Below are 13,433 nucleotides of genomic sequence, written 5' to 3' on the forward strand. Positions count from 1 at the left end.
AAAAGAAAGCTGACATGTCAAATGAGCATTTTTTAGCAAATATTTAGCAAACATTCAATCCAGTATTCACTGGCCAGTTCGTGAGATGTTAGACGTAAATGAACATTTGTAAAACATAAAATGCATGTAAACATGTGCATCACGGCCCAAAGTATTTCTGAATCTGATTGAGAACATTTAGATTCAAGCACTATATTTTTTCCTGTTGATCAGATTATTTCAGGTTTATACCTGAAAATTAATTCAAACCACGTTCATTTGGATCGATTGAGGTATTTACATGAAGGCTTTTCAGTCTGATTGAAAAAAAAAAAGAATTTGTTTTAATTTATTTTGAAAAACCATATTTTTGATTTAGCAAAAAATACAGTTAGTTGTGTTTCTACTTTGGCTTATTCCAACCCTACACTGCACTGTAGTATGTATGTAAGTATGTAAGTGGAGTGTGGTGAGATGAGCTGAATACCTGTAGGCAGTAGTGTTGTAGATTCGACAGGCTCCTCTCCCACCGCATTTCTTCTGACCCCATTTCAGACAGGTGGTGTCTATGATGGCTCCGAAGTATATGGGAGCTGGAATTCCAGCTGTGGAAGACAAAAAACAGCATTCCATCTACTATTGCTTCAAAACAAATCACCATTACCACCGTGACTAAAAAATGATTTAGCAGAGACGTCAGCAGCACCAAACACCAGAGCGTCTCTCACCTAGAGTGCGTGTCGTCAATGTGTGAAAACCCAAAGCTAAAGACTTCAGCTGAGGTCTGATGCATCTGTCGATGAAACCAGAGAAAGAGCAGATTATCTCCTTTCAGAATAATAGAAAAACACGTTTGACAGATGTACTGCTCACAAGATATGGGACATTTAAGATTCTATATCGCAAAAATAATGCAAATATAATAAAAAAGGAAATAGATACTGTCAAAAAATAAATACAATAGAACCAAATATACTACCTACTACGACTACTTTGCATAGATAATAAATATTTAATTAATAAATAATTGCATAGTTTGCATATTGAATAATTGCATAGTGATGTACTTGATTGATATTTTATTTAAATTTAAATTATTAATTTAATGACTAATGACTAATAAAATGATTATTATTTTGCATGTAAAAGGCGTGTAAAAATTTTAATAACCATAATAATAATATATTATCAACCCTATTTTTCTGTTTGTCATAATAAATTGAATTATCATTGCATGTTATAAAATGTATTTATTATGAAAATAAATAGAAAAATAGGGTTTTGATTTTGATTTAATATAAAGGCATTTGCAAATCATTCATAAAATATTGCAAAAGTTATTTGTATTTTTACATGCTTGTAAAAAAAAGCAGAAATTATATTTTGTTGAAAAAAACTTTTTTTGTTTTAAAAATAACATGCATTGCTGAATTGTAGACCAGAAACATTTATTATGAAAATAAATAACCTAACTATCTTTTATGACTGTATCATGAACTACTAACACTGTTCACTGTGGATGACTTTATCCACTGTATTTGAATTAAGAAATTTAAAAATCATTCAGCATGCATAAAATATTGCTAAACGTAAGACTATGATATTATTGGTTATTTGTATTTTTAAACAGATGAAAAAAAAAGTAGCATAAATTAGTATAGTTTGTTAAATTAAAATCTTTAACATGCATTGATGAATTGTGCATAATACCATAAACATTTTTATGAAAATACATTGGTTTTATATTGCTAAGATGATGAACAAACATGAACAGAGCGATTTCTATCGAATCAAGCCACTAGACTTCAGAAAAGCACTATGTAGATTACTTCATCCAAAGTAATCATGTCTTCTCTCAAAAGCTACAGACACACAGGAATTTTTATTTCACCAAACAAAGCCGGGCCAGCGCTGCTGCTGCCGCCGCTAACCTAATTTAGCCCGAGGGAGGCTGAGCATTCCAGCAGCGTCAGCTGACTGAGCTTTGGGAGAAAGCTGACAGTCCCTGGTGCTAAAGCTTTTCCTTTCAAGACACAAGTCTGATTACTGAACTTCACAAGTGACCATAAACTTGTCTCGACTGATTTTGCATTCAATCGAGCGACAGTTTTGACTGGCCTACAGTCCTCGACTAAGACACGGAATAATGAGGGGGAAATCACATTAGCGCCGCCGACACATGCAGTCGGTTTTCATCTGTAATCTGCTTGAACTGAGGGGGAAAAAAACAAACACATGACTTCCATTCTGTTTTCTATGAAACGATAATTCAGCATGCAAACAGAGTTCATTTTACCAAGACTTTCTAATATTTATTAGATTAGAAATTTTCAAGCATTCCATCACTTGCTCAGCAATGGATGCTCTGCAGTGAATGGGTGCCGTCAGAATGAACGTCCAAACAGCTGATAAAAAATCACAAAATTGCTGGACCGGAGTGGTGTGGGTTAATTGTGGATTACTGTGATGTTTTTATCAGCTGTTTGGACTCTCATTCTGACGGCACCCATTCACTGCAGAGGATCCATTGCTGAGCAAGTGATGGAATGCTACATTTCTCCAAATCTGATGAAGAAACAAACTCATCTACATATTGGATGACCTGAGGGCGAGCACATTTTCTGCAAATGTTTATTTCTGGGTGAATTATTCCTTTAAAGTGAGCCGTAACTCTCTGGACCATCGGTGGTTCCTGAACAATAAATCACGGTCAGATATTCACCTGATGAGCAGCATGTATCCCGGCGTTCCGCCCAGCGAGATGATAAAGGAAGTGATGACAGACAGAGCCAGGAAGTAGGGGAAGACTCGATGGCAGCTGTCTCTGTTGCTGCATTGGCCCGCACTGGCCGTATGATTCCCGACTGCTACACAACTGCACTGCTCGAACACCTGAGACACACAAACACAGCACATCAGACACTACTTAAAGCAGCAAAACAACTTCACAATGCAGTGCCCTGTTGGTTGTTACTGCAACTTACTCAATGCAGTGATGTCTAAACCACAATTTTAACAAGGACTTTTATAGGTCTACTATCACATTTACTGTCTGATAAAGTGTAGGCATTTAAAAAAGAAAAAGAAAAAAGTAATACAATTTTTTATTCATGCAGTTTATGAGCTCATATTAAACAGCAATCACCCATTTCTATTAATAATATACCCACTGGTTCTTTTATTTCTTGCAATCTTTGATTTGAAGCATAAAAAAAAGAAAGAAAAGCAGACAAAAGGTGCAAGACTGTGCTTCATTTTTTGGGGGGAATGAGCTACTCACCCCATTATGTAGCAGAAATGACTGTTCAAAATGGTCACATGATGCACAAATACTACAGATGATTCTTTCTTGGATTGTGGTTACTATTGTTATATTTATAATAAAAAAAAAATCAATTTAGATGAAGTGCATTGCTCAAGTTATTTATTTACCAATTATATTTATTGGAATTATATATTTTTTATTTTTTATACATTTTCTATTGTAGAGTGCACTGCATTGACCATTTTTAATGTGGCATATGAATATTAATGCGTTATTTTGACCAGCTTTAATAAATTTTCCTATGTACTTCACAGGCAAATGTAAAATGATTGTAAATGTAAAATGCAAAGAAAAAAGTTATTTTAAAATAATGTAGTTGTTTATAAAAAAAGAAATTCAAGTCAAAATCACACTGACTTATGGCTTCAACAGAAGCATATAATAAATTAATAAAAATCAAAGGTAGGTCTGTTTTGAATTTTTTTTTAATCTTACTATTTATCTCTCTATATATATATGGAGAAAATAAATTAGATGTTTAATATTATAGATGTTATATTTATACATTTTCTACTTAAATTTATTGAAAAAAAACAACAAAAAACGTATCATCTAAAAATATACGTTGTCCATATACTGAACAAATACAGGTCACAATGTGCTCTTTGGTTGACCTCACTCATCAAAAGTCTGAGATTACACCAATTCTTTGTTTAGCAACAGTCTGAAAGGAAGGGACAAAAGACATATAACAGATGCTGGAGATATGAAATGGACACACAGGATGGGAGGGAGGAAGCACAGTCTGCAGACTAAAGTCACAGAGTATCGCAGCCGTTTAGATGCTATGAAGCTCCACAGTGTTTAGACAGAACCGAGCAGGTCTGCGCTCTCAAAGAGAGACGGGGAAGGAACCGTCTCAGGAAGTTTCAGAGAAGGTTAAAAAATTCAATATAGCCTTTGAGCTGAAGACAAACAGGTTGTGCACACCCTTCAGCGAGTGCTGGGAAAAGCCGAGTTCAAGGCATATGAAACACAACACAATGTGGCTCGCATTCTTTGAAGGGACGGGACAACAAACACATGCCATTGTTCCAGAATCACGCTCCCGGTTCAGAGGCCGCGCTTACCGTGTCCATTCCAGAGCCGTGGGACGTCCGGCATCCAGCCAGGCAAGGGGAGATGTAGGTGAGGCCGTTCTCACCGCACACGGGGTCCCAGTTTCTTCTGGGACAGTCACAGATTGTGTTGCAGGACGCTAAGAGATATTTGTCCTCTTTGTACAGACTTTCCGTCCTGTTTGTTAGACATAAGCAGATTGTTACTGGCTCATCCAGCTCTTATCATTTTGCAAATGAAGCACATCATATAATTCATACCTTTGTGTCATACAGGTCAGTAAAAAGGTCAATGCTGACTTGTACTTCAGTAAAACGGGAAAAAAAATATTCTCAAGAGGAAACTTCACTCCCATCAGGAGTAAAACCTATTTTGATGAAGTTTTGATTTTATGATTGGTAGGTCTCTCTTGGATTGAGAATCATCACATTCTCATCATAAATTTTGATGAATTAAAATTACAATTTTGATGAATTAACAGTAAATTTATAGTTTAATTTATAAGGCCTGCTTCAGTAATACATCATTCTTATGATGCGTTCAAAACTTGAAAATTTGTTCCCTTTTGTTTTTTTCTATGGTGGAATGCATTACAGGGTTATAATAGTTAACTAAAACTAAAACCAAAATCATTACCAAAACTAAAAACATCACTAAAAAAAACATTTTGTTACTTAAAATAAAACATTAAATTTTTTTGTAACATTTATGCATTAATAATGCATTAACTGACACGAACTAACAATAAACAATGTATTTTTACCACATTTATTAACCTTTGTTAATGTTAGTTAATAAAAATGTTCATGTTAGTTCACAGTGCATTAACTTAAATCTTAAAAAATGTGTTAATAAATGCTGATCATAACATTAAAAAAGATTAATATACGCAGTAAAAGTTTTATTCATTGTTAGTTCATGCCAACTAATGTAGTTAACTAATGTTAACAAAAGAAAGTGTTATCAAAAACTTAAACTTATCTTATTTCTGCTACTTGCCAAGGCAACATTTCTCATTTTCATTTTGATGTACTAAAAGAAACTAAAACTAGAAAAAAAAACTTAATAGAAAGACCTAATAAAATTGACAAAAACAAAACAGAACTACTAAAACGTCAATAAACAAAAAACTGAAAAATTAAAACTCAAACTATTAATGAAAACTATAATAATATCTCAATGATACTAATATAACACTGGGGCACTGCATTGATTGTGGTAAACATATATTATTTTTTCTCGCCTTAATAGATTTTTCTATGAACTTCACAGGCAAATGTAAAATACAAAATTGTTGTAAATGAAAAATGCAATGCAAAATTATTCATATATATATAATTATTCATCAACAACAAAAGATATGCAAAGCATTTTCCTCTTCTCTCAAAGATTATCCTATTTATTCCACTATCCAACTTATGCATGATGATATAGTTGCATTTTATTATTTGCATTTAGCATTGTTTGCTTGACCTCAATAAGGCCGGTTGCATAAACTACCAAGTCTTCACCAAGTAATTTTTTTTCATTAAGTAACTTTTTTTAAATGATTTTCCTAAAAATGTAGACTGGACTAATTTGAATCCATAAAGTAAGATCGATTACCCATTGGCTAACTGCGAATTGGTCAGACTAGATTTTAAGATGCAACAAAATGACTGTTTTTATGCAACTGGCCCCAGATTTGAGCAGAAGCCAAACTGAAAGTCTCGTCCTACCCATTGTACGACCTGGTGATGCCGGCCACACTGGCATTCTCACATCCCATGGCGAAGAAGAAAAGCGACAGGAAGTAGCCTAGGAGAGACGTTCCCAGCGCAAACTTGGCTGCTCCCATGATGCTCAGCTTGGACTTCTTCATGATCACACCCCCCGAGAACATTCCCAAGGCTACGGCTGGGATGTTGATCACTCCTGAAAAAACAGACGGCATCAGGAAAACCTGGATCAAAGGAGCAGCATCACAGATTTGAAACAAAGGCGAAGGCTCTTCTTGTGCTTGAAAGGTTAAGGGATACAGAATAGGTCTATTTGTTCTCCCTCCGTCTGATTTTCAAATGCTAATGCTGTTTCCCGAAACGCACAACAGTCTCTGGTGTCTGCATACATTGTGCTGATATTATTTTTGGATTTCGTTCTCTTTCATATGCAGTAATGGTCCATATAATGTGATTTAACCAAGCTATAAAAACCTTTAGATTTGATATAAGAACCATACATTAATATTTAACACGCATTAATAAAATAGAATCAAAACACATAGCTCTAAGGTCACAGCTGCACTGTGAACTGTAATATATCCGTGTGTTTAGAGGAAGATGACATACCCATTAAGAAGTTGGCTTTGGACGCTGACTGTCCGTAATGTTGCTCGATGTATTTTGGCTTGTATGTCACCATACCGATCAAAGAGTTGAACTGGATGATGGTGATGCAGAGATACAAGGAGTAGACTGGGTTCCCCAAAAGGGATCTCAGCGTTGGCAAAAAGTCTTAAAAACATGAATAAAAAATGTTTAAGAATGATGCAAATAGTTACAGTTTGTTTGCCAATCGACAGCATACATGCACCACAACTGAAATGAATCAGTGTCATTGCATTAAATACAAAATCGCAAACAAATGATTCACAAACTTTCTAAGAACTAACTTGAATTTTAGTGGATGTATGAATTATTCAAGTTCACAATTGTGTCCTAGTGATGTATAGATATGGTGTTTTCTAAACATTTTAAATCATGCAAGCAAAACTTTTGACTGAAAAGCGTGCCAATGCTTTCTTTAACCCTGTAAAGCCTGACATATAGAATAATAGTCAGAAAAATTACTTTTTTAAAATGATTAAAGTGTTTATGGAACCTTTAGACAAAGTAAAAATAAAAAATGCAAAATGTGTTTTTTGATCCATTAGGCTTTTATAGCGCATATAGTCTGATATAGTGAGAATATGGACGAAGAAACAGCTCAATTTCATTCAAAGGCCCAAACTGAGCAAAAATATACAATTTGGTGCAGATTTATGGACAAAAAGTGATGAAATTCTGATCAATGAGATCTTTATAACAGTATAGCAGATACCATAAAATGCTATAAATATCAGTGGTCACTCTATATCTCCAATAATATGTCTTAGTGAGATGAGATTGAAATGATCCAAACATATAATGCAATGCAATTCAATGATGATTGAGAGGTGAAGAAATAAATGTAAAAGGCTTGGGAAGATCATTCCTCCACTGAGGAACAGTGAAAGTAAAGCTTCTGGAAACAAATGTTCCTCAAAAGATCCTGATGATCAGATTTGAGACGCACTGATTTTTCTACAAAATGATTCAATCAAGTAAAGCCGAGCTGCTTCAGGCCAGTAAGTGTTTAAATTGAAATATTACTAAAGTTACTCTTAGGATTACTTCATAAAAATGTGAAATACGTGAAGCACGAAGCGAAGGTGGACATTTGTACAATTATACTAAAAGGACTTTTACTTACTAAAAAAATTATAGAAGGCATGCTAGATGGTGTACTACAGGTTTTTCAGCAGAATTTAGATCATTTAGAGGCCTTAGAAATGTACCTATCAAATATGATACAATAGACTTTATATGGTGAAAATAAATGCCAATTGGTTTGATATTTTGCTAATTAATGCAATGACATTCCAGCACTTTATATGGGTCATCAATGTCCAAATGTACTTTTTATGCAGCCTGGACCAGCGCAGACTTCTGATATTTTAGATGGTGACTTTTTCTGTGAATTCTAGGTGATTTACCTTTGGCCATTTCTAGGAAGTTCGCTGGCTCGTCTGCCTGGTACTTGTGCTCCAGCAGGGGCGAGTCTTTGATGAAGCTGGTCCGCTCTGGAGAATACTTGGCAAGCTGTCTCTCTGGCAGGGGCAAAGACTTGGGCAAGAACCAAAATGGCACCGCCGAGAGCAGGGTGATGAGTCCTGCAATAAGGTATCCCAGCCACCAGGCGCCTACCCAGCGTGCATCTCCCGGGGTGATGCTAATGCTCTCTGTGAGAAGACAGTCACACACACACGCATATGTCAACAGCGAGAATACAGATGCTACGAGGCTCACTGCAGCTTGTCACATGTTCAGAATATTTGGGCCAGGCAGACAGCCGAGGCAGACGCAGACTGTGATCCACAGACAGTCTTAGATGTCTCGCGCTCTCTCTCGACGCTATCAGCTCATCGTGTACGCTCAGACAGGCTCCATGTTGCCAGGATATCCAAACGTTTGTAGCATTTCACATAAACACGAAATGGATCAATCAAACGCATTTTTTTTGCCACATTTAATCCTGAAACGCAAAACGAGATGTTCAGCAGGATGCTCAAACTGCTCTTTTCCAAACAAAATTAGGGAATTATGCAACAAGATTTTAAAAAGCAGTATAAAAGCAGCATCAAAGTGGTCTATACGACCAATGCATTATGTAATGCGAGTCAAAATTATATAATGGATCTGTCCGCTGCTTTTGACACGATTAACCACCAGATCCTCCTGTCAACCCTATTGGCAAAGGGCATCTCAGGAACCGCACTCCAGTGGTTTGAGTCTTACCTCTCAGATAGGTCCTTCAAGGTATCTTGGAGAGGTGAGGTGTCCAGGTCGCAACATCTTTTCTTTTTATTTTATAATAAAAAAAAAAAAACTTGCTACGTGTATTGCGTTAGGCTAACTGAGACTTGTCATAGCAGTTGCATATCATTGCTCTTTTGTTGATTTTGATTGCTTCCATTGTCCTCATTTGCAAGTCGCTTTGGATAAAAGCGTCTGCTAAATAACTAAATGTAAATGTAAATGAAGTCACCTGATGTCGTACTCAATTATTAATAATGGTTCTTATTATCAATGTTAAAATCAGTTTTTGCTGCTTAATATTTTTGTGGAAACAGTAATACATTTTTATCCTGGATTCTTTGCTGAATAGAAATCAAAATAATTTATTTGAAATAGAAATCTTTTGTAAGATTATATATATTTTACTGTCACCTCTCATCAATTTAATACATCCTTGCTGAATAAAACTACTAATTTCTTTCTTTTTTAAGCTTTCTTACCCCAATTTTTTGAATGGCAGTGTATCACATTTTACACAAAAATATTAAGCAGCAAAAACAATGTTTTCAACCTTAACAATAGTAAGAAATGTTTCTCAAGCAGCAAATCAGCATATTAGAATGATTTCTGAAGGATAATGTGACTGAAGACTGGAGTAATGATGCGAAAATTCAGCTTTGACCACAGAAATAAATAACATTTTACAATATATTCACATAGAAAACAGCTATTTTAAATTGCATTAATATTTAACCATTTTTGACTATTTTTGATCAAAAAATGCATCCTCCGTAAGCATTAGATACTTCTTTCCAAAATGTATTCAAAAATCTTATTTGTGCAATCTTTAGTATTATTAAATGTAGAAATCTCTATAGAAACAATATTCCTGCAAGGATTGATGCTTATGACGCAGATGTTGTAGTCTGTACTTTGTTTTATTGTCCATTAAAAAAAAAATAAAGCCAAAACATTTGGATTAAGGTATGTGATATAGTTTTTATTGGCTGAATATTTACTATACAATATCTTACAGCTTAACTTTACTGCCAAATGTCTTGACTTAAGGGCGGAACGCTATATTATCCATGAAGGAACGGCCCGTGTCTCCAACACGCATTATTTCATATACTGTACATAAAATTTGCAATGCCAAAAAAAGTTCTGGAAGCAATCAGCTTCACACATCACGATGTACTGATCACTGATTTCTGAACCTTCTAAGTACACACGCACATATCTAATATTAATATCATGCAATTTAAGGATATTACATGTTTCAGCTTATGCCCCCTTTAACCTCTCAGTCTCATTTCACAGGCACATCTCATCCAAACCAGCTGTGGGATAAATAGCAGCTTAACATTTATGACCCTTTACATCGTCCCGAGTCAAATAAAGTGCGCATTCGCATGCCAAAAACGCACTCAGATCCAACATAAACAGCCTCTGCGGCTTTCAAACAAGAAACAACAAAGTTTCTTATTTCCTCCCACTTTTGTTTGAAATACAAACAAAATAAGACTAATATGAATAAGTTGGATTTCCTCCAGATTTCCTCTTGATTTCACAGCGAATTACTTCTTTAAAAACCTCTTAGGAGTTTGAGATTCACTAGTCTAGCCTTGATGAGACAAAACCCATGAAAACATATAGAATAGAAGCATTTTCTATTATTTTTTGCTCTTTATATTCAAGAATTTACACATTTTCAGAGACATATGGCACAATATTCAAGGCATTCAAGTCATCCAGACGCAACTGAACTCAATGACTCCTTTAGGAAATTGTGTATCACTGTTTTACTCACCCATGTTGACAAATCCAATGTCCACGTATATCTTGGCACAGACGGACCCCAGCAGGTAGCCAAACACCGGGCCGATGACTGATATCGTCTGGACGCATCCTAATGCAGACGGCATGAACTGATTAGTCTGGGCTGTTTACCAAGAAAGACAATGCTCTCTAGGAAAAACAATTAATACCAGGAAGCCGTTAAAGGGCAAAACAGTCTGGGATTCTCTCTGAATGCATGGTAATTGATGAAGCAGCAAATGCATATCTGTCCTATATTCACTCCAATCGTATATGCATGAACAAGCGTGTAGATGTACCGATGTAGAAGGCTGCGTTCTCCTCCAGAGCGTGATCATCGATGTATGAGATTCCCAAAGGCTGCACTGGTGTCTCGCCGATTCCTCGCAAGATATTCCCAAGGAAAACATAGATCCACATGGACAACCTGGACTCGTGTTCGCAACCTGAGAAAGAGGGAAGAGGGGGTGAGAAAGGTTGCAAATGACAGGCATTTCGAGGAATTGACACGACAGATATACCAAATAAAATGAGACAGGATAAACAAGCGAGGACAGATTATTGCACAACCATGCATCTTGAAAAAAATGGCCTAATATTAGCTAATTTGGTGATGCTGAATTAAAATAGTCGGTTACACTTTATATTAGGTGGCCTTAACTACTATGTACTTACATAAAAAATAAGTATAATGTACTTATTGTGGTCATATTGTATTGCAAAACACGTTTGCTGCTATTCAGGTGGGATATGCGTAAGGTTAGGAACAGGTTTGGTGGTCTGGGTAGGTTTAAGGGTGGGTTATGGTGTAAGGGATGGGTCAACAGTGTAATTATAAATGTAATTACAGAAATTAATTACAGATGTAACTACATATAGGTATTTTTAAAAATATAAGTACAATGTAAAAACATGTATGTACACAATAAGTGCATTGTATCAAATGATTAATTTAAATGCAAGTACATAGTAGTTAAGGCCACCTGATATAAAGTGGGACCAAATAGTCAATAAAAACTTCAATCATATCCTTTTTTGTTGTTGTTGCAAAATAAGAATGAAGATTTTTCAAATTATACAACAAAAGCAGTCAAATGTCAAAAAGTGTCACAAAAATTTTTATTTTTTTTTTTATGACAAAAAGTATTCAAAATGCATCATTTAACTTACAATCTGCAAAGGAGTGGACAAATATGTTCAAATACTTCATTTAATGTCAATGAACTTTACAAAATAAGCTTTTTTCACAAAGTCTGCTTTTTCTGTCAGTATCTGTAGTAAACCACCCACAGATTTAGCAGAAAACATCAGGGTCATGTTTGCATTTTCTTCCGTCACTAATTCTAACCTTGAAATCAGGATTAGGCATCAAATTATATCCTACATATGAAAATCAGCTGAGAATTGAACAATTAGTTGAAGATGAAGACAGAAATCATGTCTTTATGGCAGGTCTTCTGGTAATTAATGGATAATACAAGACTTCTTCACCACACAAATGGTTGTAAAAGCAAAAATACAACAAAATGCACAGATTTTGTAAGAAAGTGTGTCACGCTCGAGCAAAACAGGCAGTATTTTTGGAACCAGCACTCCAAAATTAGTAAGAAACAAGTATTGGATTTCATTCAGCAAATATGATGCATTAGCATAACATAAACAAGCAAGACTATATTAAACCATATGAAGCCCTACATGGCACCAGCATATGTTAGTCCCCCTCAGGTTTCATAACTAGTTTAACCAGCAAGACTCCAATCTACCAAGCCGTAGTTGGTTCTGTACCTGAGCTCGGTCCTGCAGTAGTGCTGGGAGCCGTGGCCGGAACGCCAGAACTCACTGGACATGGAGAGAGGTTACTGCTCGAGTTCACTGACGATCGAATCGATGTTTCAAACTTGTAGCTGCATATAAAACATCAACAAGTTGGCAGCAGAAATCAGAAACCATGTCACATGACAACAAAAGGGATACAGATTGATGCAACCTACATATTTAGATCAGAATACAGTTTCATTTGTCAACAATAATGACGATGAAAAAGATAATAAAAAAGCATAATAATAATATTTTATTAATATAATAATAAAAGTTATGAATAAAAATATATTTATTTTATTTTGTCAACAATAAGGACAGAAAAAACATCACAATGATAATTAAATAATAAAAATAAGGTCATAATAAAAAATATATATATTTTATTTTGTCAATAATAATGAAGACGGAAAAGGTGCGTTATAATGATAATTACAAAATAGCTGATAATACAAATATATTTTTTTATATTGTCAACAATAAGGACAGAAAAAAAACATCGTAATGATAATTAAATAATAAAAATAGTTAATTTTACACACACACACACACACATATATATATATATAATTTATTTATTTATATAGAATTAAGAGGAAAAGATGCATCATAATGATTATATTAAATAATAAATAAAATATTAAAATGAATAAAAAATAACGAAAAAGAGTAAATAATAAAAATATATATTATTTTGTCAACAATAATAAAGATGGAAAAGATTCATCATAATAATAATTCTATAATAAAAAAGTTAATTATATATATATATTTATTTATTTATTTGTTTATCAACAATAATAAAGATGCGAAAGGTGCATGATAATGATAATTAAAAATGGTTAATAATACAAATAGCA

The 13,433-nt window shown here is 34.5% G+C and overlaps 1 protein-coding gene across 4 annotated transcripts in view; it reads right to left on the reverse strand.

Annotated features, from left to right (window-relative positions):
• LOC107708018 (solute carrier organic anion transporter family member 1C1-like) overlaps positions 1–13,433 on the reverse strand; it is a 33,912-nt gene that overhangs the window by 2,152 nt on the left and 18,327 nt on the right. For all 4 annotated transcript variants that reach the window (XM_016512165.1, XM_016512163.1, XM_016512164.1 and 1 more), the window contains 10 exons: positions 12,541–12,659; positions 11,055–11,201; positions 10,748–10,846; positions 8,136–8,381; positions 6,691–6,855; positions 6,082–6,277; positions 4,375–4,540; positions 2,702–2,871; positions 708–772; positions 467–584 (listed from right to left, as the gene is read on the reverse strand). In XM_016512165.1, the coding sequence (XP_016367651.1) occupies positions 467–584; positions 708–772; positions 2,702–2,871; positions 4,375–4,540; positions 6,082–6,277; positions 6,691–6,855; positions 8,136–8,381; positions 10,748–10,846; positions 11,055–11,201; positions 12,541–12,659 (1,491 nt within the window). The remainder of the gene's footprint in view (positions 1–466; positions 585–707; positions 773–2,701; positions 2,872–4,374; positions 4,541–6,081; positions 6,278–6,690; positions 6,856–8,135; positions 8,382–10,747; positions 10,847–11,054; positions 11,202–12,540; positions 12,660–13,433) is intronic.

This window comes from Sinocyclocheilus rhinocerous, unplaced genomic scaffold, assembly GCF_001515625.1.
Source record: "Sinocyclocheilus rhinocerous isolate Xijiao unplaced genomic scaffold, SAMN03320098_v1.1 scaffold475, whole genome shotgun sequence".
NCBI lineage: Eukaryota > Metazoa > Chordata > Actinopteri > Cypriniformes > Cyprinidae > Sinocyclocheilus > Sinocyclocheilus rhinocerous.